The 25,576-nt window shown below is 46.5% G+C and overlaps 2 protein-coding genes across 3 annotated transcripts; one reads left to right on the forward strand and one right to left on the reverse strand.

The window, feature by feature from the left end:
- The first annotated feature begins 28 nt into the window (after positions 1-28).
- Positions 29-19,955, forward strand: LOC135368913 (neuropathy target esterase sws-like). Of its 2 annotated transcripts, none has more exons than XM_064602468.1 (31): positions 29-368; positions 428-509; positions 569-663; positions 1,052-1,131; positions 1,195-1,332; positions 1,914-2,073; positions 2,656-2,946; positions 3,238-3,373; positions 4,266-4,339; positions 4,924-5,085; positions 5,332-5,484; positions 5,755-5,888; positions 6,941-7,072; positions 7,136-7,259; positions 7,325-7,374; positions 8,417-8,480; positions 8,559-8,631; positions 8,938-9,060; positions 9,121-9,184; positions 9,237-9,405; positions 9,932-10,114; positions 10,193-10,305; positions 11,197-11,353; positions 11,413-11,476; positions 11,556-11,678; positions 16,072-16,188; positions 16,928-17,076; positions 17,886-18,140; positions 18,198-18,291; positions 18,343-18,401; positions 19,685-19,955. In XM_064602468.1, exons 1-31 carry the CDS (start codon positions 249-251, stop codon positions 19,751-19,753), a joined length of 3,807 nt encoding a protein of 1,268 aa, XP_064458538.1. In that variant the 5' UTR covers positions 29-248; the 3' UTR covers positions 19,754-19,955. The 2 variants fall into 2 exon arrangements, with proteins under 2 accessions (XP_064458538.1, XP_064458537.1); XM_064602467.1 differs by lacking the exon at positions 16,072-16,188 and adding an exon at positions 15,369-15,485 and having other exon boundaries at positions 30-368.
- Positions 19,956-20,025: 70 nt separating this feature from the next.
- LOC135368914 (folylpolyglutamate synthase, mitochondrial-like) lies at positions 20,026-25,068 on the reverse strand. Its single transcript, XM_064602469.1, has 12 exons — positions 24,838-25,068; positions 24,641-24,769; positions 24,460-24,578; positions 24,278-24,389; positions 24,133-24,213; positions 23,586-23,647; positions 23,346-23,526; positions 23,131-23,284; positions 22,651-22,737; positions 22,283-22,576; positions 21,053-21,252; positions 20,026-20,366 (listed from the first exon to the last, which is right to left on the reverse strand). The coding sequence occupies exons 1-12, from the start codon at positions 25,051-25,053 to the stop codon at positions 20,295-20,297; spliced, it is 1,707 nt and encodes a 568-aa protein (XP_064458539.1). The 5' UTR covers positions 25,054-25,068; the 3' UTR covers positions 20,026-20,294.
- Between the last annotated feature and the right edge of the window lie 508 nt (positions 25,069-25,576).

The raw sequence follows: 25,576 nt of genomic DNA on the forward strand, positions 1-25,576 counted from the left end.
ATCGCTATCAACGATAACCTTGGTACGCATGCGCATTATCTAGAAACCATCAGCTGGATTGGTTGGACACTTTGATGGAATATGACCACAATATGACGAAATTGTGCTCGTGACCGAATGTCGTCGGTTGTAACTCGTACGGCTCGTACTTAATGACACAGTCTCCAAATGAAGTTGTTTGCCTTCACCTCACAAGATTGCACTTCCCTCCGTAGCTATGCCGTCAGTGAACAACAGCGTCTGAACAGATGAGAATGGCAACGATATTCGAGCCTTTCAAAGAGCTCGGTAGTATAATACCGAGCTGGGAGAACGTAGCGTTTGTTCCGGTTCCTATAGATCTGAATCATTTATATGAGCACCACTTGGTAAGCGCTACTCCATAGCTAAGCAGTAATCCGTGCTACACGCTGATATTCGCTTTCAGGTGACTGTATGTACCGTGGTTTTGATAGTGGTGGTGATTGCCTTAGGTATCATAGTGTCTTTTCGTAAAATCAAGAGCAAAGGTAATTGTCACGCAGTGGGACGCTACGTTAAATTTTTCACGGAATATTTTTATTCACAGTCGATGTAGTAACAGCACGCATGATGGGGCCACCCAGGCCCAGATTTCGCAAGCGGGACAAAGTCCTCTTCTATGGCAGGAAGATGTTGAGAAAGGTATGCAACATTGACTAAGAGCTGAAGGAGGGGCTTGTTTTGTTTGGGGCCACATTAAAAAAAAGGGGGGGGAGAGAGAGAACATAAAAACACTGCAGACGACACGGACAAGCCGGTGTCGCCTGCTGTGCTTTTGCGCTTTCCCCTTTTTGAAGTATGGCAGGAAGATGTTGAGAAAAGTACGTAACATTGACTGAGAATTGAAGGAGGGGCGTGTTTTGTGGGGGTCCATATTAAAGAAAAAAAGGGGGGGTGAGCAAAAAAACACTGCAGACGACACAGACAAGCCGGTGTCGTCTGCTGTGTTTTTTGTGCTCTCCCCTTGTTGAACTATGGTACGTAACATTGCGTGAAATCGAAATTTTATGACATGGCAGATATCCTGCAGGTAAACCTCCTGACCAATCAAGCAACAAGTGGAAGGACAAGGTTAAAAAAGAGGCAGATGGTCCTGAGGTTTGCGAGAAAGTGAGTGCCGCTCAGCGAGATGAACGCGAGACTAGATCCTAAATGACCGGCCGTGACGCGCAGGTTCCTGCGGTTGAAGCGGGAGCAGCCGTTGACGCTGCAGGTGAAGGAACCGTCTCAGGCATTCCTCGAGGAAGATTACACGGAGCAGATGGAGAAACGTTTGCCACCAGATGTGCTGTACATGCTTCGCAGCATCAGGTACAGAAACACCATGGGTCATTAGTTTTGCAAAAAAAATTATCGTTAAATACTAGTTGGTCTAAATAACCATTCGCAGTCACAATCTTGCCTTCTTAGCAGGGAAAGGTAACAGAATCGTCTTCATTTCCGTTACCACCTCCATTACAGGCCCATATTTGTTTGTTTCCGTTGGCACCGTTGCTGTAGTTCCCGTTACGTTTCAGTTTTCGGTAGTGCCCCCTCCCCTCCAAATAACTCTGTGTATGAGACTGGAAAGGGTTGTAATACTTCGGGTCCTGCAGTATACCCAAATTATTACCGTATATTATTTTCGTTTCCGTTTCTGTATCAAGTATTCTGAGTGTGGATTGATCCTTTATGGATCCAAGGGAAGTGTAATGCTAGCGTAAAATTTGAAGGAAGCTCTGAGATATCTGGCTCAAGACACTCGTGATTGATCTAGAAATAACTGTCTGTAGCCCCACGTAGAAGGGACGCTTTATCTTATCAGCGTGCACTGATCTCTGGGCTCCGATATGCACGTGCAGCTGTCAGTTGTGAAGATGTCTTTCCTAATTGCCTACACTGCTGTTTTTCAGGGTGTTTGGCTTTTTTGAGAAGCCTGTGTTTATGGAACTGTGGAAGCACATAGAGACCATATACGTTCCTGCGGGCAACATGCTCTTCTCCGTGGGCGACAATGATGACAGCATCTACGTCGTGCAGTCTGGACGTATCCACGTTTATATCGTAGAACCTGTGAGTTAGGTTTGCTGCATCTAAACATTTTTTTTCTTTTACGAACACTGTACGTAAGACTTGACATTGGATTATGAGACAAACTTCAAATATTTTAACAGAAAATTTTAGTCCAGAAAGCCAGTTTGTGGGTGATCTTTCCGTAAACATGACAGGTCACACCGTGTCACACCGTAGTGGTACAAGCCCAACTCCAACGAAATTAGTTTTTCAATGCAACATGAATTGTGACTTGAGTTGCGAGTTCACTTGAAATTTGTAACACTTGTTCCTGCAGATGGAACAGAACTGACATTCCAACTGACTTTGTAGCACTTGTGCCTGTAGGATGGAACAGAACTGTCATTCAAACTGCCTTTGCAACGCTCGTGCCCGTAGGATGGAACAGAACTGTCATTCAAACTGCCTTTGTAACGCTCGTGCCCGTAGGATGGAACAGAACTGTCATTCAAACTGCCTTTGTAACGCTCTTGCCCGTAGGATGGAACAGAACTGTCATTCAAACTGCCTTTGTAACGCTCGTGCCCGTAGGATGGAACAGAACTGTCATTCAAACTGCCTTTGTAACGCTCGTACCCGTAGGACGGAACGGAACTGACATTCAAAGAAGTGACGGCCGGCGAGAACATAGCGAGTCTTCTGAGTGCCCTGATTGTGCTCACCGGAGTTCCCTCGACGTTCAAGACCGTGGCCGCTCGCGCATTGGAGGACTCGACGGTTCTTCGCTTGCATTACGAGGACTTCAAGATCCTGCTGGCCAAACATCCAGACTCGATGGTGCGACTCTGCCAGATTGTCATGATCCGTCTGCACAGGGTCACCTTCACGGCACTACACAACTACTTGGGACTCACCACTCAACTGTTGCGCACGGTGAGTTATTTTTGCGCGTGTCATCAGTTACACATCCGCCCGTTGTTTAGCGTGGGATTTTTGTTTAGCGTGGGACTCTTTATTTTATTATATTTCTTTATTAATTTAATTGCACGGGTGCGATTATCGAGATCGACTGGGAGGGATGCGACAGTCCTTTTAAGATGAGACTCTCTGCCGCGTATTACATTGTCAGTGTAAGTTTGAAGAAGCATGGAAGTGACCTCCAAAATGTTAAATGTCACTTCCATGCTCCTATAATACCAAGCTGCCATAAAATGTGCCATGCAGCCAAGCGGAACAAAGCGTCCACCTAACTCCTCACCAAAGGCAAGCCCTTCCCGCACTTCAAGTCGAAAGCCTGGCAACGTACGTGACAGTGCCTTTTTGGGTTCGTATTCGAGCGACCAGTCGGATAGTCTGCAAGGTGAGTTGCGTAATTGTAGGGTGATTTGTGATAAGATTAAAATGTATATAAAAAGGGAGCTTTTGGGAGATAAACTATACTTTAAGAGGAAGTGTCATGCGCAAAAAGAAATGCCACGTGGTTGAGATCTTTGTGAAAATTGCGTAACTTTTTTCCATGGCCTACACTGCCTGCTAAGCCTTGTGTGTACATAAGTTTGCACAGTCTCATAAGAGTAAAAACTTTGTTATATTTATTTTCACAAATTTTTGGTATGGCTGCGGGAATAATCTGATACTCGTAATATAGACGACTATCTTCAACTTGAATTTAGTCTGATGTTGAATTTTTAGGACACTGCTCTCGTAAGCCCAAAAACGCTGCACGAGAGCTTTAAACCAAGTGAGTGCTACTTCATATGAGGGTCCTTATGCATATTAGCATATATTACTTTTATATACCGTATATCGGTACATGTGCAGCATATTTGTGCGGTTCTGTATGTAACCACTCACTTCCTTACTATTTGCGGAGCTCCAATTTTTACAATTTCGACACACGTGTACTTCTACACCAACCAGCCCGATTAGGTACTTCTACATGTACTGCTGTTGTTAGGCTGCCACAAAATACACTTTCTAAAATTAATTTGAAAATGTCACAGAAGTTGCGACAGCTCAAGAAAATGGTGACTTCGGAAAGAGCTTAATTTTTCGCAATTTAGTGAAACAAATGTGGAAGCCGAAAAGTTTTCACTCCGTACGTCATTAATAATCCGTCTGCTGTTCCTTGCTGCCCTTTTTTTTCTTTTTTTTTCGGAGCTGAGGAAGTAGTACAGTTGGCAGACTCTGTTCACACTGTTGGCTTATAATACAAATGCTTCTGAAGTCATGAATTTCCATCCATCGTGTAGGATCGACGGGTATGAACGAAGCTGGCTCGTTCCAACTCTTGGATGAACTTGATCAGGCAAATCCTGTCTACGGAGTAAGTTTTCCCCACGAGACAAAATTTCTCAAATGCTAGATGCAATGTAGAGCCTCTAGCTTTGCGTGAAAACTCGTGTTGGCCATGTCTTGTGTTTTCCTCAAAATTGGGTGTTTTTTGCGGAGTGTTTTGCGGAATACTGCAAGGATATTTTCGTGGGCTAAACTCGATAGCTTGCCACTGCAATGCCTGACGTGACTTTTACCGCAGGCACTTGCGCGACTTAACGTGACAAAATGCAGTGCTGAAATGCAGTGACAAAAGAAAATTTAACAACATGAATGCTCGCAGAGGAACTGTCAGAGTTTAATCTAATTTTCTTTGTGCACTGAAAAGCTACAAAAGACTGGAAAAGCATGCATGATGATCTGTAAGTGACCTTGGATGAATGCTGCGACATTTTTTTACGGATTTATAAATCCCACTTCATGGAAATGTTAATTTTCTACCACACAAAGCTAGGGGCTTTAGCAACGGCTGTTAAGCCTTCCTGGATTGCAAAAAAGTCAGTCCATAACGGGACAGCCAATCCTAGGGGGGTTCTGATGAGTTTGCGAGCTTGCCTAACAACGCTTTCTCTGCAGCCTTCTCGTACGTTATCGACGGAGCAGACAAGCAGCATGCCATCCACGAGGAGGACAGCGCGCAAGACCGCCTTCACTCTCGCGGATGATGGTCCGACATTCGATTATGACACGTACCTTCAAATGGCTGTTCAAGGGTTTATGTCGAAGCTAGACATTCAGGTGATCCACACGCATTTTCTGTTTCCTTGTTCTTGTGTAGATACAACAAGGAGTGTGTATTTCCTTTTGTGGGCGTACAGCCGTACGCCCCCCGAATGATGTATATATATGCAACGGGCACAAAGCCTAATAACAAAGCAAAACATTCATTACGTGGATTTAGATCTAAAGAAATGCCTGCTCCTAGTGGAGAGTACTTCCATGATACTTCCATGCTTTGTTGACACGGGGTACAACAATTTGTAGGACGAAGAATTCATCCGTCAGAAGGTGACAGTGAAGGAGTTCCTTCCAGGGGAGTTCCTCAGTCGACAGGACACTGGAGAGCAGACTTACCTCAGCTACATCCTATCTGGTTGCCTCACTGTCTCTCAGAAGACTTCCATCAAAGATACTGAGGTACACACACTTTACATATAGTATACGTATAGTATATGTATACCAATATACGTCTTACTAAAGCTGTAGGATAGTCTAGGAACATTTTGACCAGTCAAAGGAAACATTGAGGACTGTCAGGTGCTCCTTTGATACAGGTGTTACGGATCCACTGCCTTAGCGTTATGGGGGAAATATCAAAAGTTGCGCGCACATTTAGATGTGCCAAACGTCATTGACTGTACGTGAATGTACGCTCTGTTTCTCGATGCGCGCTCGAACCTATTGCAGGATGTGCTCTATGTGGCCCACGCGGGAGAGCTGGTAGGAGCCCTGGAAGTCCTAACTGGGGAGCCGGCCATTTTCACCCGAAGGGCCAAGGTTGCGTGCCGCGTGGGACTCATCCCCTCTACCAACTCATATGAGTGAGTACCCCACTGAACTGCTTCTATGAGTCTACCAGAGAGCAGCCTCATACCCCTGTCGCACGGCAAAGTGAATGTCATTCCCAGCAAATGACATTCACATTCAATGTCATTTTCACGAGCAAGATGGACCGACAACGCTAATGACGATGATGGCGATCCGTGAAATTGTTTGATCGTTTTGTGTGCGAATGTTGTTGGCCATTTCTTATTCATTTATTGTCTACTTATGGACGTTGTTGGCGCAGCTAAAGCGACTAAACTATTTGCATTGCTTCAGCGATTGTGGAAGGCACGGGCCTGGAAAAATGTGTCACCGAATCTGAAATCGACGGGTAAGATGGTGGTTAATATATGGCGGCTGTATGGTGTGTAGGCATGGAATGAATCAGCTTGGCACTGAGTGAGTTGACTGGGAATGAGAGTAGTTTTTGAAAGCTGCATAAAAATTTCGTTTCATTTCAGAAATAAAGAAACGTGGAAAAAAATTTCCATTCAGGTTTCTTTTCTTTTTCCTGTTTAACACACTTGTTTGTTGAGGGCACACAGTTTGTGCGAGAAGGAAAATGGGTGACCTCCCCAAACTCATTATCTGGACGAATACCAATTTTATGCAACGCCAATAGACCTCTCCCTGTTTGTAAACAAATGACATCATGGTGCTCGATAGCGCCACCAATTTGGTAGAGTTGAACTACGCTCGAAGCTAGGGGCGAACAAGGTCGCCCCCGAAAGCCACGGTTTTGAGGGGATTACGATGGTCCCTGAAAAGGACGCGACCTTCAGTCCTACTTTTCTTTCAATACGAGGCAGCGAACAAGCGTCCATTCGTGGAACCCAGCCCTCCCTTTCTGATTTGTTTCGGTTTCAGTCTGTCTACCAACGTCATTATGACGTTTCTCGGGTAGAGGTCTGTTGCCTTCACTGTGTGGCACTGAACGAATGTCATTCGCTGGGAGGGACATTCACTTTGCCATGTGTCGAGTACTAGAAAATTTTGTTTGGAAATGTTGGGCCACATAACAGACAACATCAACCCCCTCATCTTCCAGAATCCTGCGGCTGAACCCTGCAGCGGTGCTCAACGTGGCACGGGTCGTCATTGAGCGATTGTCTCCCTTCGTGCGACAGATAGACTTTGCCATGGAGTGGATGTATGTCGAGTCTGGACGCGCCATCTACAGGTAGGCGGGCACACTTGCTTTTGACGACTCCCAAGACCGTTAAAAGAGACCTCGGAATGTTAGGCAGGACGAGCCTGCTGACTCGACGGGTATTATCTTGAGCGGCCGTCTGCGATCGGTGCTGACGCGGCCGGACGGAAAGAGGGAGATGGTGGGAGAGTATGGACGAGGGGACCTTGTGGGCCTGGTGAGGAAGCCGCTCCGCCAATCTAGGCCGCAGCAGTTAACGCCTATCTTTCTGTCTCTGTTCAGGTGGAACTGCTTACAGGCGCCAAGCGAGCCACCACAGTCATGGCTGTCAGGTGAGGGTAGTACTCTGTTCGATTCCGAGAAATTGCCGATATCAAGTCAATATTGGCCAATTTATTGTGCAGTTTTGGAACCTGCTGTTTGTTTCCCTTAGAATTGTGTGGCTGTCAGGTGAGGGTAGTCATCTGTTCGACTCCGCAAAATTTCGCGGAATAGATGATTTCAGAAATTGCATGGATGGCCAACCAGAGAGCGCCGTGTTGCGAAAGCCGCGCTGCACCTTGGGATTTAGTGTTCATGAGTCAGAGAAGAAGAAGAGCGCAAACGGTTTCGGTTTTCTTTCTCCTTCACCTCCCACACCTTCAAGCAACAGGCAGACGAGCACGAATGCAAACCATTTCCCACAACGCATTGCGCGATGCGCGTGACTTGCGCGACGTAGGGCCCCCGTGCGGAGCACAAGGGCAATATCTGAAATTGCCTATTGGCGATCTTTCGCAGAACCCGAGCAGCACAACATCTTGGCCCATTATTGGCTGTATACCGGCTGATACTGGTCTAACATTGGACCAGTATTGATGATATTTAGCCAATATTGGGCCAATATATTGTGCAGCTTTGGAACCTGCTGTTCCCCTTAGAATTGTGTGTTTTTCATGAAATCACAGAATTTTGCAAGGATTTCAATCGATCTGTGATGTTTTCGCAGGTTGAACCAGATCGGTTGTGCGTGCAACGCATGACCTGACTGATAATGCTGGCACTTGCACGACCGAACGTGCCGTGGCTAAAAAAGACAATTTAATGACTCGAAATGGCCAGAGAAATTTTCAGAGTTTAGTCTGAGTTTTGTGTACGGAAAAATTACAAAAGACTGGGAAAGCGTGTGGGACGAGTCGGATCTTGGGAGAATGCTGCAACACTTTTTTTGCTTGCTTTTTCGTGCCCGCGGAATACCTCAGATCTGTAAATCCCGCTTAGCGGAAACGTTAATTGCCTGCCGCAGTAAGCTAGAGGCTTTAGTTCTAACGTAGCAGCCGTAACTGCTTTCATTTTGAGCACACACAGCAATAAGTTCTCATCCCACTCAACCAGGGACACAGAACTGGCGAAGCTTCCTGAAGGCTTGCTCAACGTGATCAAGATCAAGTATCCAGTGGTATGTGCGGGCCTGTTCCCATTGCCTATATGTGACTGAGTTTCTTTTCATGCCGTGCTCATTCTTGCCATACTTCAGGTTGTTACGCGCCTGATCCATCTGCTGGGCCACCGTCTCCTTGGCAGCTTGCAGAGGGGGGACACTGTTACCGGTACGTCACTTGATACTGGGTGGGAGCGCTGGCGTGGTCCCGATCAGTCGTTTTGAAGGTTTGGGTAACAGAGGTTGATCTAATAACTTTCTATTAGCTTCTGACACAGCGATGGCACTAAATAGCGCAGGGGCAATAGTGTAGCAATAGCTATAATATGCAGCTGCGTTATACATGTGTCATGGATGAAAGACTGACTATTGTCTTTTGAGCATATACGTAACAATAGCATGACATAATTGCCGTGGCATGATAGACTCGGCTGAGCACTGTTATGACTGCGTGATCTGGTGGAATTCTGTGCAGCTGCTTCGCTGATTTCCCGTCCGACCGGATCTAACTTTGCTACCATCGCCATTTTGGCTGTGAACGAAGAAGTTCCGTTGTCGACGTTCACCCTCGAACTGAGCCACGCCCTGCAGAGCATTGGTACGCCGTTCTTTCACATGTACAAGTACTCTCCACTAACAACTGTCAAACCCCGTTCAGGTCCAGTGTTTCGGCTCACTTCCGATTACATCAGGAAGCACCTGGGGCCGTCTGCTTTTGACACGTGAGCCATCGCGGCACGTCGTGTTGCACTCCCTTACGAGAGTGTCTCGCAGGTCGAACGAATATCGCCTCTGCAACTGGCTCGGGCAACAGGAGGACCGACATAAAGTCCTGCTCTACCAGTGCGACAGCGACATGACTTCGTGGACTCAGCGCTGCATCCGCCAGTCGGACTGCATCCTCATAGTAGCGCTCGCGGACCAGGAACCAGTCGTTGGTCGCGTATGTCTGCTTCGCAGTTCACAAGTTTTTTTATTAATTTTTTTATTTTTGCGAGTCTTACAAAGTTTTACTGCCATGAAGAAAGAAAAGAAGGGAGAGAAGAGGAATATTCCCCTCGAGGGAATTGGGAGAGAGAGCTCTTAATTCGATAGTGAGAAAAAGGGGGTTTCTGGCGTTGTGCATCAGATGATGCCGTGGTGCCATGTCCCGTTTGTGTAGTCTTCATGACACAGCTACGGGGAAACTGTGCTGTTGGCACACTATATGACCTATCCTATGTTTTGTGACCTATATCCTATATTACCTATATCCTATGTTTTGCGGTGCAAAGTTACTGGGAGATGTAAACAGTAGGTACTTGCCTTGGCAACAGAAATAAAGCGCCTCGGAGTGGATGACGACCAAGAAAATGGTTCTCCCCGAGATGCGTGTGTGTTCCTAGCATGCCAGACTACATGACGGCACAATGTGTGACAGCGAGCTCCGACACCGTGCAACTTGAAAACGATCATGTTTTTTACTGCAGTTAGAGAAACAAGTTGAAAACGTGGCTCAGAGAACTCAGAAAGAGCTCGTGCTGCTCCACCACGAGGGAGCAGACAGGCCACGCAACACGGTCACCTGGCTCAACATCCGATCCTGGTGCTCTTCTCATCATCACATCCGTTGCCCCAAGCGCATGTTTGCCAAAAAGTCTCCGGCACGCATCGTAAGTGCAGGACGTCCCGTGGAGTATGTTGTGTTGTTTCAGTCTAGATTGGGGTCCCCCATCACTCTCTCTCCACAGATGGAAGTGTACAAGAAGCTGGGAACAGTGAACGTCCACTCCGACTTTGCCCGGCTGGCGAGGTTCCTGACGGGCACCTCGATCGGCCTGGTGCTTGGAGGGGGCGGGGCCAGGTGAGAACATTTCCTGCGTACCATTATGTCAAGAAAGGGTGTGGAATAACTAATAAGTTCTGAACAGGTTCAGGGTCGGCTTGCCCTCGCTGGATAAGAAGCAGCAAAGTGCTTAACAACGTTGAAGGGACCTAATAATGCAGGATTGCAGAGGCAGTGGCGAAACAATGTCGGTGGCCATATATGCAAAATTTTTTGCAGCATGCATCCGAAAGATTTTCTGTTTTCGACGCATTATGAAAGGATGTGATGTGACTTTACACCTAACACAAGTTCCTCTAATTTTTCTGAGAGAAAAAAAAAGAAAGAAACACCATAACATCAATGCGCACATTCCCACTCAACTTGCTGTACAGGGTGAAACGAGGAGGAGGAGGAAAAATGTCACCGATGGTTGAAAGAGTGACCGCGCTGCAATCAGGGCCGTGCTTTCTTTTTCGTTTTTCTCTCAGTTCTCTGTGTAGTCATATGATGTTTCTCTATACCAACCGGCGGGCTGTACCGTAACGACATCAAAGTGATCTGGGTGGCTAGTTCTGGGCATTGCCACCATTTCGCACTGTCCCAACTTTTAAAATCAAATTCTGCGACATTTACGCATCTGTCAAAGAAATCACTTGGCATAGGGCATTTTAATAGCCAGATTAACGGTTTTGCTTAAAAAAAGGGTAATGACAGAAGTGCTGTCTGTGCGTCTTTAAAGAAAAGACAAGTACTTGAAAATGAAAACAAACAGCGAGAACTCGAGGAGCAGAACGGATCGCCAGAATCGAAGCCGTACTTGAACCGTCTGAACTTCACTCTCTTGTCACCTTCGCTAAACTTTCTCAAACTAATGCAGCGAGTGCAGCCATATTGCAATGACCATATGTATCAAGCTATCCATTACAGGGGCTGCGCACACGTGGGCATGATTCGCGCCATCTACGAAGCAGGCATTCCCATCGACATGGTGGGTGGCGTGAGCATTGGTGCCCTTGTGGGAGCACTCTGGTGCCACGAGGTGAACGTCACCACTTTGGTGCAGAAGGCACGCCACTGGTCCAAGGTCTGTTCGTTTGTTCCTGCATGTGTGGCCAGTTCTTAACATTGGTGACTGTTTTTCAGCAAATGACATCGATATGGCGACAGCTCTGGGATCTCACTTACCCCATCACAGCTTGGTTCACCGGTACGTTGCTTTTCTCCGAACTTGCACGCTCAACGGTTAGCAAAGGTGCTGTACAGCTGTGGGATGTCTTTGTGCACAGGGGCTGCCTTCAACCAGTGTGTCTACGACCTGTTTGGGGAGTGCCAGATTGAGGACCTGTGGCTCCCCTATTTCACCATCACCACAGACATCACGAGCAGTTGTATGCGCATTCACAGGCATGGTGAGTTTGTCTTCTCTCTTGATACTGACACCGTATGCGGCAATATTATACCCTCATTGTTCGTTGAGGCATCTCATAGCCCAGTGTGTCTAACAATGGAGTAGCATCTATACGATTGCGCTGAGTGTGGAAGAACACACAAAGACGTGAAGAAGCTATCAACAATGATACATATCCATGTAATCGTACTGCAAGGCGTTATGTTTTCAGGTTTTATGGTTTTTTGAAAATCGGGGGGTCAAAATCTGGTTTTATTTCAGTAGCCGTAATACGGGAGCCATACGGGAGCCATACGGGATCCATACGGGATCCATACGGGATCCATAAAACGTGATATCGGGTGGGGAAAAAAAAGCTTCTCGCATTTTAGAACAAAACTTTATCTTGAGATGATGAATGGGGAGTTTCATCGCCAGGGGCAATGATAATACATGTAGCGTAAGTGCAGGCAAGCTGGCGGATAAATTCCATGGTTGAAGAAGCCTTCGTTTGGGCACTAGGAAGAACCGCACGCGCACACGGGTGGGATGACACCACGTGTGTGCGTGTATGTCTGTTCTCCCTAGTGCCCAAGCTCAGACTTTTTGAACGATGGAATGAGATCCCAAGGAGGTTCGTTTTCGGGGTTTTAGGGTCGTACCCTAAGTGACGATGACTCAAATCAGGGAATAGAAACGTGTTTTATCTGATTTAACCCTGAAATACAGGGGCCTAGCTATACTTTCACTCCTTTACGCAGCCAGCATGCACCGTAAATGCGTGATGACGTACAGCCAAGATAGTCGTAAATTATACCGTAAATTATATTCATTACTACCTTCATGTAGTCCACATTTAAGCAGTCTTGCGCAACACAGTAATTTTCGGGCATGCTTTTGGTTGGTGTAGGCATTCTGCAATTCTGCTTAACCTCGCGGTATAATGCAAAGTTCCGCCACATGTTTGCTGCAAAGTAAATGTACACATTTATTTGGCACATCTTATTAAAGGAATTCATGCTTTTTAAAAAGTGTGTGCATTATACTTTATCATATTAGAGATTTGGGGGGGGGGGGGGCAGTAAAAATTTACTTTGGGGTGAAAGAAAATTTTCAGTTGGGAAAGGAAAAACAAGCCTTCTTTCATCGGAACATGAGATGATGGATCGGAAGCGGCACCGCGCGCTAGGTTTACCCAGAGGTCTGACTATGCAAATTGGGGGCTAGAAAGGAGTTTTGCTGAGCTTAACCCTACAGTACAAGACTGTAACTCTACTAGATATTATCTCCTAGGCATGTTGCTCCATGTGTTAGTACGTAACATGTTACACTTAGACATTCAAGTGTTAGTGCGTGACGTGTTACACTTAGATCCTCATGTGTTAGTGTGTGACATGTTACTCTCATATCTTCATGTGTTAGTTTGTGACATGTTACACTTAGATCTTTATTGGTCACTGCCTCTGTGCAGAGCAGGCGATGGCTCTATAGTGACTTTTGCATCCTCCATTTCATCAGCCCCGATTTATGTGCTGCAAATGCAAAAATTCTTGCGTAAGCTAAAAAAAAGAAAGAAAGAAAATAGACAAACTCTATAGGAGACATGGTAATCTGGTTGTGACTAGTACCACAGTTTTTCATACCTTGTTGTTCTTTGATTTGTAATGTGTATGTGCACCCTATTAGGCGACACCTTACAAAGTAACTATCCTACCTTTGTACCTGTATTACTATGTTACTACTCTCATTGCTCCATTTATTGACATCGGGCCATTCACATTCATGGAACATTTAAAGTCGAGAACCTCAGTGCACGTGTTGCCACAACACACCACCTCTTGGCAGCGTGTTGCTGCTGCTTCTGGTTCTGAGGACAATGCTCGGTGATACATAGATAGGCAGGGGGAAGGGAGAAGGGGGAAGCGTCATACGCTAGTTGTTCGGATTGAGAGAATGGCTTAGTCTTGTGTTTGCTTGCCTCTTGCTTGTTGTGTTTGTTTGAATCTGCTTGTAAGATTCTGAAATTTTGTGGGAGGCCACTCTTATGTACACATAGATTCAATGGTTCCTCTGTACAATGATTCCTCGCAAGTTTATTTTTATTTTAGAAAAATGCGCATGAGGATCATGACACGCATGTCAGTGTCGTGTTCGTGGCTTCCATCACGACCGTTGCCCAGTTGTGAATATTCAGTTCGAAGCGAAATGAACTGCGTTTGTAGGAACAATTTGGAATTGAATCTTTAAACTGGGTATGAATAGCCTGAATTGTCATTAAAGGGAGACTTCGCGAGGATTTGAAAAAAAACTACGTGAGCATCGTACCGCGCACCTTCTCGATACCGAATACAACATTTGCATTTACTTTGCACGAGTAATTAATTCGTAAATGATGATAATAGCAAATCGAACTACGAAGAGCTCCATACTACGGCGGTTCGTCTCGAGGAGGATACCGTGACGTCACCCAGCATTGTCGTCTGCTTCAAAACCTGCATTCTCCCTTGCATCTCCCAACGGGATAGAAGCGAGTACGTTTTGGAAAAAGGTTGTACCCTTCCAAAACACGAGCAGGTCAAATGGAGCAGCACCGGGAAAATATGCCGGACGATGTCAACGGCGTGTTGTTTTCAGCGCCCTCTCGCTTCACAGAGGCAAAGCGCTCGCTTCGTACTAAATTTGTGTGAATAAAATCTCAGCAGTTTTGGAACGAGATATTTCGTACACATGTTCGTGACATCCCAAAGGTTATGGATATACCGCAACCTTCGTGGTGATTTGGTTGCAAAAAAGTTTGCGGAGGCATCACTCTCCAAGATGCACCAAGCATAGGGCATAGAAATGTGAAACCAACTTGAGATATTGGGAGTCTTTTGAGACCCGTACTTAACAAGAGGGGAATCCATCTGTAATGTGTGTACGATGACAATAGCTTTAGGACATTTACAGTACAACCATAAGATTAAGGACTGGTTGATCATGGATGTAAAGATGGCATGGTACCAGATGCATGTAACCTGGTGTACATGCCATCAGTGTGATGTTTTTGGGCACATGCGAACATCAAAAGTTCGTGACTCGTATATTATCCAGTGGAAACTGTCTGCGACAGATAATCGCAAAGCAACTTGCATTGCAGTTACGTGTCAGTATGTCACCGTGGAGGTGAAAAGACTAAAGTATAGAACTTGAGAAAACGTGTCCGACACTGCGCGAATATCTTAGAACGTGAAGAAAAACAACGTGTAAGTTTCCGCGATTCAAAAATAACAAAGACTGTTAAGAGCATCAGCTGTTTACCTTAAAACACATTAAAAACGAGACTTTAGTGCAGTAGGCTGCACTTCTTCTGTGCAAATACGTAGAAGGATTTAAAGTGATAGCATCTGTCTTAAGTCGTTGCTTGAAGAGGAGAGAAACAGACAGGGGTAGCTTTATTTATCACCACAGCAACCACCTCTCCCTGCAGGCAAGGCTTGGACTAAGAAGACCTGCCGTGCCGTGATATAGAATGGCCAGGGGCTGCTAGTGGTGAAAAGATCCTACTCTCATTCTCGACTTATCTCTTCCTTCAGCTTTTTCTTACGACATTGATACCTGGCTCAACTTATGATGTTGGGTGAATCCATTTTTTTTTTCTACCAGTTTGTCCCAGTGGTTGTGTTACTGTTGTTGCGAGGCATAAGTGAAAGTGAGGAGGTGGTCGTTTCAGGGTCCCTGTGGCGCTACATCCGTGCGAGCATGTCCCTCTCGGGCTACATTCCCCCCATGTGCGATACCACTGACGGCCACTTACTCTTGGATGGTGGATATGTCAACAATCTCCCAGGTGAGGGCTCTGTTGCTCTCCTGGTGCCTGTTCTTGTTGTTGTCCTGCCTAGCCCTTTCTGTGCTGTCCCTCTCTGGCTTGTCTTTTGTCTTCCTATGTCCTTGCTGTACTCCCTGTGCTTGGCTGTTGCTCGCAATAACCGCATGCAAACTTCGCACGGGCAGCGATGTTGGTCATTGTGCACCCCCCCCCCACCCTCTTCCACAGCTTTCACGGACTGCTAGTCGTCGTGCGGTGTCACTGCGTTACGGAAAGCACCGAAGGCTGTCTGTTCCGCATTTTTGTTTTGTTTTTTGGGGAAAATAAAAATTATATACGGAGTAGCCCTTCGGAGTTTTTCGAGCGCGAAAAAACAAAGTCGACGCGTTTTCCCAATGTGCTACGAATAGACGTCGTGTCTCAAGAAAACCGTCAGGGTACGGCCACGACTGACGCAACATTGTCTTCATAAGTAGAGATCCCCGACAGTGAGCAGTGAAAAAAACTGAAAGGCAAGAGTAAGCGTGAAGGAGGAGCAAAAGTCACTACGAGCGAACGTCATGTTGAGCAGGGATTTCTGAGCTGAGCGTGACTTGTATATGTGAAGGCAACCTGTGGCAGTACGTTCGAGCCAGCATGAGTGTAGTGGGGCCCCTGCCCCCGCTGTGCGACCCCAGCGACGGACATCTGCTCGTCGATGGATGCTATGTGAATAACGTCCCAGGTAATGGCTCACTGTCCACCACCTCGTGTATGTGTTTCCGTGTGTCTGTGCATGCCTCACATGCTGCTGCTTCCACATATTTCGCTTTTTCTGCCGTGAATTTTGAACTGCTCAGCATGAAACGTGCATTGCTCAATTGTGACGGGTGCAAGAAAAAAAAAAAAGAAAAGGTTATGTGGTCAAGGCAAGGATAATATATTTTGCTTTGCAACAAATAACGAGCTTTTGAGAAGGAATGATGATCGCAGCTGACATAAGAGAAGCTTGTAGCTTGCACACTGACAACCCTGCTAGATTATAGTGACCATACCATTTGCACCACCTTTTCAAAGCTGCATTTAGAAGCCAGTCGTGGCGATACTTATTGTCCCAGTTATTGTTTCACTTTCTACAATACTACCTTGTACTTCAGCTTATCTTAGTATTTTTGTACAACCGGTGAATGTCCCACAGGAGATGCTGTAGCTGTCGTCTGCTACAGTAGTCTTTTATCCACTTCTGCATGTTCAAAATTGTCCATTGTCCAATCATGACGGAGATCTCGCAGGCAGATGTGTAGCGTTCCTAGCGGATCGTACAGACAGACAGGCTGCTGCATAGGAGGTGCCGATTATGACGTGTTCTGTATAATCTGGTAGGCAGTGTCCACACGTACGCAATGATTTGTGTGGCGTACACCTTTTACCGGTTCCTCATGGTAGTTTGTTGTGGTTCCCCGACTAACCATTGCCTCGCACAGCGGACATAATGCGTGAAACCGGCGCCGAGACAATTATAGCCGTTGACGTCGGGAGCCAGGACGACACGGACTTGACCAACTACGGGGATGCCCTAAGTGGCTGGTGGCTGCTTTTCAAGAGGTGGAACCCACTGACCACTCCAGTCAAGGTGGGTTGCCTGAACCAAACAAAACTTTAAAATATAGTTGAAATAAAATAATGATGATGATGTTCGCTGGAATCCCCACGTCACCCCTACCGTACTGGTATCCCGAACCAGTAACCAAAGATTTTAGATCGGTCCAGTTCTGGTTCATCTCCAAGTTGACGCTAGTAATTACGGTTCAATTACAGTTCCGTTCCAGCTAAAAATTTTAGCTTCGGTCCCTGTTCGGTTCGACGCTCTGGTTTTAATGCTTTTTGTATCACATTTTTTTCCCGTGCACAGATCCCTTGTTTCTTCTTGTTTTGTCCTTTGTTCCTTTATGCCTGCACTGAGGGTCTTAAATCGGAGCATCGAACCGAAACGTTTTTTGGTTTGTTTCGCGTTTGGGTTCAGCCGTAAAGGTTTGGTTCCAGTTCAACTCTGGAGTTCACATAATCGGTTCGATTAACCGGTTCAGAGGCTGTAAACCGGTTTGGAACCGGTTTGGGTTTAAATTTTCGGTTGCGGTTTCGGTTCCGGTTCGACGCTCTGCTTTTAATACTTTTCGTATCACATTTTGTTCCGTGCACAGATCCCTTGTTTCTTCTTGTTTTGTCCTTTGTTCCTTTATGCCTGCACCGAGGGTTTTAAATCGGAGCATCGAACCAAAACTTTTTTCGGTTCAGCTCCAGAGTTCACATATATCGGTTCGATTATCCGGTTCTGTCTCCGGTTAGAGGCTGTAAACTGGTTCGGAACTGGTTCGAGGTTAAATTTCCGGTTCGACACTCTGGTTTTAACGCCTTTCGTAACGCATTTTGTCCCGTGCACAGATCCCTAGTCTGCCGGAGATCCAGTCTCGACTGGCGTACGTCAGCTGCGTACGTCAACTGGAAGCCGTGAAGACGAGCGACTACTGCACGTACGTGAGGCCTCCAATCGACCGTTACCGCACCCTGCAGTTTGGAGCCTTCGATGAGATCATGGAAGTGGGCTACGTTCACGGATGTACGCTGTTTGCGGGCATGAAGGCGGGCCAGCGGACCCTGCGCTCGGTGCTTAACCTCGAAGGGACGCGCATAATACAGGTGACCAATTGGTTTATCGCTGCTGTGTCAGATTGTGCGAGATTCTGCATTCTGCAGAGTGGAAAGGAGGGTCGACCGACCACGTTCACGGACCTCGCGGAGATGGTGTGCACCATCAAGCAGCCGTCAAAGAGCCGCTGCAACTACTCAGGTGAGTGCTGCGGCGATACGGTTCTCGATCTTAATGAGGCTGAAATTTCAGCGTCCGAGGATGAGACTGGGCAGGACAGCGAACAGGACATTATAACAGATACTGATAAGGTAGGGACGGTTTTGATCATTGCTGAAAAAGGTGCTGTTGCTGTTTGAGTAGGGGTCTTCAGCAAAACTTTGTGATCTAGGGATTCTTTTTCTGGTTGATCACATTTTTTTTGCTAGTTTTCTCTCGCTTGCGGATTTATAAATCCCATTTCACGAAAAAAGTTTGGAGCTTTACTCAAGACTATAAATGGTCCTAAACCAAGCTGGCGATTTCCTTGCAGTAGGTTCCTTCCAAGCAGTCTCAAGGCCACCTCCAGGGCTCTTATAATTTGGGAGTGCGTTAGCTTTTGCTGCACTATGGATAAGATGCTTCATGCTTGTTTTTAACTAGTAGTTCACCAAGTCATATGTCACTGCATATGGCTTACTGAACTGAGTGTTGATCACAGCAAGGTTACAGACATCTGAGCTTGCACATACACACACGATTTCTTTGGAGATGGTTTCTGCAACTGCTGAAGGCAGCTGGGTAGTATAGCACAGCTGGAACGTAATTTCATCAGCCTGAGCTGGAGCAAGCCGTAACTGCTGCACTTAAAAAAGATGGAAGGAGTGGGTCTGGACTACACCATACCTGTTAGAGGGGTGCCCAGATGAAGTAGCTCAGAGTGCATTGAACCTAGCCAATACAAACCTCCCCGAACACTCTTTCCCTTCATCTTTTCCTAGTGCTGTCTGGGTGGCTCTGCTGCAGCTGATGAAGCTGTGTTATTGTTAAGTAATCTTCAAACAGTAGCTGCAACAGGGCATCTACCAAACTGTAGCCGTCAACACACGATTTTTCAAAGTTTTCTTTACAGTTAAGGAGAACAGATTTTTCTTTCCTGCAGTGGGGAGACCTTGTACTATGCCTCATTTATGACAGTCATCTTTTCGTTAAACATCACTTATAAGTGAGGCTGCCCCACTTTTCTGCGTCTGAGCTAACGTTACTCGCGGCATCGTTGCTGAGTCATGGCCACTCAACCACTTACGGTGCACTGCATATAATAATAATAATGATAATAATTTTCCCTTACAATCCCCTGATTTTTTCCAGTTAATTCCCAGTTTGGGAAGCACGCTGTGTAACACCGCAAGAGTGCATTGCATTGAGTTGCTACAATATCATGGTATAGACATATCGCAGCAATTTAACGAGGAACACAACACAGAGGAAAAGTCGGTATTGTCTCTCTCATTAAATTGGCCACGACATGCCTACGCCATCTTGTTACCAACTACTCCGTATATCTACAATATCACTCGATGAAATCTACCATTGTTGCATCCTCTGTATTTAGGACCAAGATGAAGACGAAGAATACACGGAGGACAACAGCACACAGTACGGAATGTCAGCAAGGTCGTGAGCCCCCCTTTAGCTGCATTCCAACTTGACTCTGTGCCCATTCAACCTAGTCACAAACAAGTGTCAACGACCACCGCATGGTGGACACAACGGTTTAGCTCACTCTAAGGTTGTCAGTGATATTTTTATTCGTGCGAGGCCCTTTTGTATATTTTCGTACGTCAAGGACTGACATAAAAATGACTCTAGTGGAGTACAGCAGACGAGAGATTATTATTTAGCTAAGAAAATAAATTCTTTATTACAAAATAATACTGAGTCGGACAAGATCCATAAATGCACCAATAAGAGTTCCGTTAAGACCGGCTTTTATTGGTCGATACGATATTTCTGCCATCTTTAAAATGCTCTCACGTTGCATCGTTAAATAAGAAGCTGTGCGGGGATGCTACATGCGTTTTTGCTGTGTACGATGAGCCTAGCGGGGAAATCATGCTGCAACGATGGCAAACACGGTATGCTGAGTCTTCCATTTCCATTCCACTTCTGCTGGCAACTCTCTTGATCTTCGAGCCACTCTTCTGGGCAGATGTTAAATGCAGTTAGAGTGCCAAGTGAGGATTGATGTGTGTCATGACACCCCCAACAAGATGCAGGCTCCCAGTCACCAACACCTGTAACATGACACCCAAATGTTTGTTATAGGCAAAAGCCAGCAGCACGCCACGAACATTTTACTCTCTCGGGTGGTAACCAACCAAGAAGCCTTAAATGTGTCTTCATATTTGTTAGAACAAGAATAACTTGCTGAAGGCCATTCACTGTGCTAGTGAATTGAAGCTAGTGTGCGTTGCTACAGACTTTTCAGTGAGGGCAATTTGCTGGGTAAAAATCGTGTTAAACCCTAAAACTTCAGCCTCTACTTATGAGCGATCCTGCAAATTTCACGAAAGTGGCCAAGTCTTACAGAACCTGATGTTTTTCACGGAATCTTCTACGTACTGCATAATCGTGTAAGGATTTGTATCGATCTGCGACATTTTTGCAGGTTAAACCTTATAATACTGGCGCTTGCATGACTGCGCGTGCTAAGGTAAAAGAAAATTTAACGACAGGAACACTCCGAGAGAAATTGTCAGAGTCCAGAGACTCGCGTCTGTAAGCGATCTCGGAGAATGCTGCAACATTTTTCACGGAAATGTTACTTGTCTGCTGCAGAGAGCTAGGGGCTTTAGCCACGCTCGTAATGATGTAGTTGGAGATAATGCATCTGGCAGGTATTTTGAAGTGAGGCAACATTCCACGAACTCAAGAAAAATGCGCCCTACAAAAGTGCAGGGACACAAGAGTAGAGCCATACCTGATAGTGCGTTTCCTGCGTGTCGAGTTCCTGCAGCCAGTGCATTGCATCCTGGATGCAGGGAAAGAGCAGGCAACTGTTTTCGTGTCTGCCTTCATTCTCTTCCTCCTGCAGGCTGCTCAGTAGATGGCACCAGATGCGCAGGTTTGCTCGGCAACGGGACACCTCCGTGTTCTCTCCCACGGTGAAGTCGCTCTGATCTATCAACCAAGAAACGAGAAGGTGTTCGCACCATTTTTGTGGTGGTGTTAAAAATGGCTCTCGTAGAAAAAAAAAAAAAAAAGAAAAGAACATTACACCAAGCCTGAAAACTCTAAGAACGACTGGTACCAGACATAGTTCATTTGTTTGCCACTTTCGCTCTGCTCAAAAAAGGCGACCTTGCAGAACAGAAACTCAACCGTGGCCTGCACTTTGTAACAGGAGCCTTATTTGACTGGTTCTATGTTGTTTCGTTATTGTTGCAGTTCGCAAAGAAAATTGGCCCACAAATCCCCATAATTAAAAAAAAATAAAAAAATGCAAAATGCCACTTCTGCGAAAAATAATCAAAGATTTGGCAGAATGGCAGCAAGCTAGGGGCTCCTCATGTTTACTGAAATTTGCATGAATTCAATTAACGTTCTATTGAACGTGTACAATAATAAGAGTAATTTATATTTAGGGCCTGGAGTTTTTGGGAAATTTTTTTTTTCTAAGTTGAGGGGGTAAAAATCTGGTAAATAAATGCGTGCTTTAAATTCGTGCAAATTTGGATTGAAAAAAAAAACTTCCAGTATGCTTAATTCAGGTAGAAATCTGACTCAGCTATTCAAAACTAACAGTACTGGTTTGGTACAAATGGTGATGTAACTGCATTTGCTGTCAAACAAGTTAAAATCGGGTAAACATCTGCTTCCACCCTTAAGAAGTAACCTTCAATTCGGGGTGCAATTTCGGGGAAGAATCAGGTTAAACCCTTAAAGCCCTACTTATATTTATTTACTATACGTACGGCAGCCTCAAAGAGGCCATAGCAGGAGTAGGCATACATATATGCAGGTCATTGTCTGGCACATTTGCATAGCACACTTTCATAATGCACACTTCCTCAAACGTGCCCTCATGCAAAAGTTAGTGCATAGTTAAAGCTTAAATAAAATTTTTCAAAATGCAACACATTATTACATGTACACACTATCAAGCTAAGTACTATCGAAAGTGCGTAGCATCCTCTGAAAGTGCTCTTACCCGAGTAAGGGCTCTTTGTGAGCGACAGTTTGTTTGGCGAGAAAAGCGCAAAGTGAAACGGATGGTCGACCAGAAGGGAGAGGAGCATCTCGGGCCGCCGATCCCCGATGCAGTTGAAGAACAGCACCTGGCGCACCTCCCTGCCGCCGACTTCCTCCGACGCAGACGCTTCGCGGAACCACCGCAGGCAACACTGGAGCGACTCTAGCGTGTGCGCACCGTCCAAGAAATAGGTGAGTCCCTTGGCCACCTGCACCGTTTGGCACCTCCCAGGCCAGTGGCACATAGCCAGCCCTGCATTGTTCACAAAAAAGAAGGCACTTAGCTCGTTGTCACCTCCCACGATCCGTGAATGCGAAATGTCTTGCCCTTTGCCGTTGGCTGCGGGATGAGGAATGGTGTGGCTATGCTCAGGAAGCAGTCGTCCTCGACAAACAAACGCTGTAGGTCAGGTTCTGTAAGAGTGGTAAGATTGTCCGAAATTAACAGCGGTGCTCTTGGTAATTTTTTTTTTACTCAGTTTCAACTGTCTGTATTCTGTTGCCGGGGAACAGCCAATGCCATGTAGACTTACAGACTCTAATTGGCTGAAGGTCTGTCCGAAAAGTGCTTAGATAATAAATAAACAAATTTTAAAGATCAGCTGCGCTTCCGCGGCTGCGGAGGCTCCAGCAGCACGACGTGCACTGCTCAGAGGAGAAAGGTGCCCTGCAGACACCCGCAGCATTCCTTTTTGGAAGGTATGTGGCACCCTCCTTGTTTTCTAGGGAGACGTTTTCTCGTTCTTCCAGAGAGGGAATTCTGTCTGCGCAGTGAAGGTAAGGGAGGAGGTGTCTGCAAGCACCCACCTTTGGCGACGTTAGCAGCAGCATGCAGCCAGGTCCTGCAGAGCTGCAGCGCGAGGGACGCGTTCTGCTCCTGCGGCTCCCCTGGAATGCCCAATTTGCACCTTTCAGTGTCCCAGTCGTAAGCGAGCAGGGGCGGGGCGAGTTGCAGACGACACTGCAGGGCGAGTCAAGACTTGCTCCCATCACGGCTCCCCGACACAACAAAGTTGCCAGACCTCTTTCTCCGTTGCCCTCTCGAGAAGTGTCTGCAGACCCCCCTCCGGCTGGGGCACGGTGAAGGCCGGGACACCCTTCTTCATGATGCCGGCCTTCTGCCAGGCGATCTCCCGGATCGTTGTTCCGAGAAGGCGGGTGTGGTCCAGTCCCAGGGACGTGATGCCGATCACGCGCGGACTCCTGCGGGGGGGGGGGAAGGCCGTGAGTGATTGGTCAATCACCGCAAGCACGATGCCCACCTGACGATGTTCGTGCAGTCGTATTCGCCGCCGACGCCCACCTCCAGTACCACCACGTCTACCTAAAAGAGCCGCAGATGCAGTCAAGACTATGGTTACGAGGGTATCACACTCCAAACCACTAGTCCGGCCACCCCGGTTAGAGAAGTGACTATGTTGTTACCAGGTGCCCGAAAAAAATGGAACTGTACTGTACAATACTTATGCGCACGTTGATAAATGTGTGAGGTACCTACATCAGTAACAGCATTCTAGCACAAACATAATGCACACTTTTTATGCTGTCAGAGCCAAGACAAAAAAAAGAAAAAGAAGTGACCTTGCGTATGTGAGCTTACCTCGTTACCATAATAATTACTAGGTATAAATGTAAGTTTCTTCCTAATTCCTGGCATTACACCTTGCAAGTCCCTACTTAGAAGCGTGCAAAATCGTGCGATACATTTCTTTGGGACACCAGAAGACCGCTGCGGATGTATGCACCCCACCTTCCGCAACGGTCATTCCCCCGCGAACAACTGGGTTACTGTGTAGGTCACGTCCTCACCTTCTCCTGTATGAAAACCTTGAAAGCCATGATCGTTAGAAACATGAAGTAGGCTGGCATTTTGACATGGTCTACAGTTTCCTGCGGAGAGACAAGCACTTGTATATCAAACTTCTGCCACAGCAGGGCAAGAGGGGGGATTTACCTGGTTTTTGAGAGTGGTGTACACTTGCCAAAAGTAAGTGGCAAACTTTTCCTTGGACAGGGGAATCCCATTGAGACGTATCCGTTCGCGCACAGCTACCAGATGTGGTGAGCTGTCAGTGAAATGTCAACAGTTATGCAAACACGCTGAAACTTCAGACGATTAACTCCTCCGTGACTCACGTGTAAAGTCCTGTCTTGAACCCGTGAGACCTGAGGATGCTTTCCGCGAACGCACACGTCGAACCTTTACCTTTAGTGCCAGCTACGTGGATGACATTCAGGGCGTCTAGTTCCTCTACCTGCGCAGAAGTCAGCTATGTTACTATGCAACAAACAACGTGAGGTAGAATTAAGTTGTTACCTTTATGCCCGTAGCCTCGAGAAAAAGCGGCATTTTCTGGACGTTCTTGATTGGGTTAGTGCGATCAAGAAGAGACTTCTGTATCGTCATCTCATTGCTCTGAAGCTTGTTTAGGGCACACACCGCGTCCTGCGAGCAGAAATGCGACGCGTTTAGAAATTAACTATCTGGGAACACTCCCATAAACAGCGTAATACCTCGTAAGTGTTCGTCTGCTTCACGCTCGGGCTGTGCCTCAGCGAAAAATCCCGCGCGAGTTGAGCGATCTTGGACTTGACCATCTTGCGGAGCAAACTTTGCATTCCAGGGTAACGACACGCTGCGAAGCCGGTTATAACAGTCCTCCTCAGGTACCCGCGGACGCGGCTGTAGAGTATGTACCACTGCGCCCATACACCATGTTGCAAGCCCATTGGCCTAGACTGTGCGCGCGCTCCGATTGGTCGAGAACGTTTTGAAATCGCATTTTGTACGCGCGCATGTGCGTACAGCGTCTCGGCGCCGTTTCAGCATAGTTTCGAAATAGCATGGCCGGCATGACGTCCTCCTGTGTTCGGTGGTGTCAATCGACAGAACAGTTTGCAGAAATATGTTCGTGGATTTATTCGTGCGTTATTGTGAGTCTACGCGTGCTGTGCTGTTCCTGACCCAATTTTTATTATAATTACAATCAATTTCTCAACTGCGGTACCGGAATGCTTCATGAGTTGGAGCGTGAAGGAAAAGTTCGGGCGCCGTTGGATTTCGAGGACTGTCAACAAACACAGGATTACGTGCCACACAAGCGCTTTTCGCTTCGCTATAATGGATGCACCGCAGGCAGCAAAAGAAGATGCTCATCATGAAATGGTACGCACTCATGAGACTGGCTCTCGGTATTAGGAGTTGAACGGTGTGTTCGTTCTGCTTCATGTTCGAACTTTGTCCCAGTGTGTC

Source organism: Ornithodoros turicata, chromosome 9 (genome assembly GCF_037126465.1).
Source record: "Ornithodoros turicata isolate Travis chromosome 9, ASM3712646v1, whole genome shotgun sequence".
Classification (NCBI taxonomy): domain Eukaryota; kingdom Metazoa; phylum Arthropoda; class Arachnida; order Ixodida; family Argasidae; genus Ornithodoros; species Ornithodoros turicata.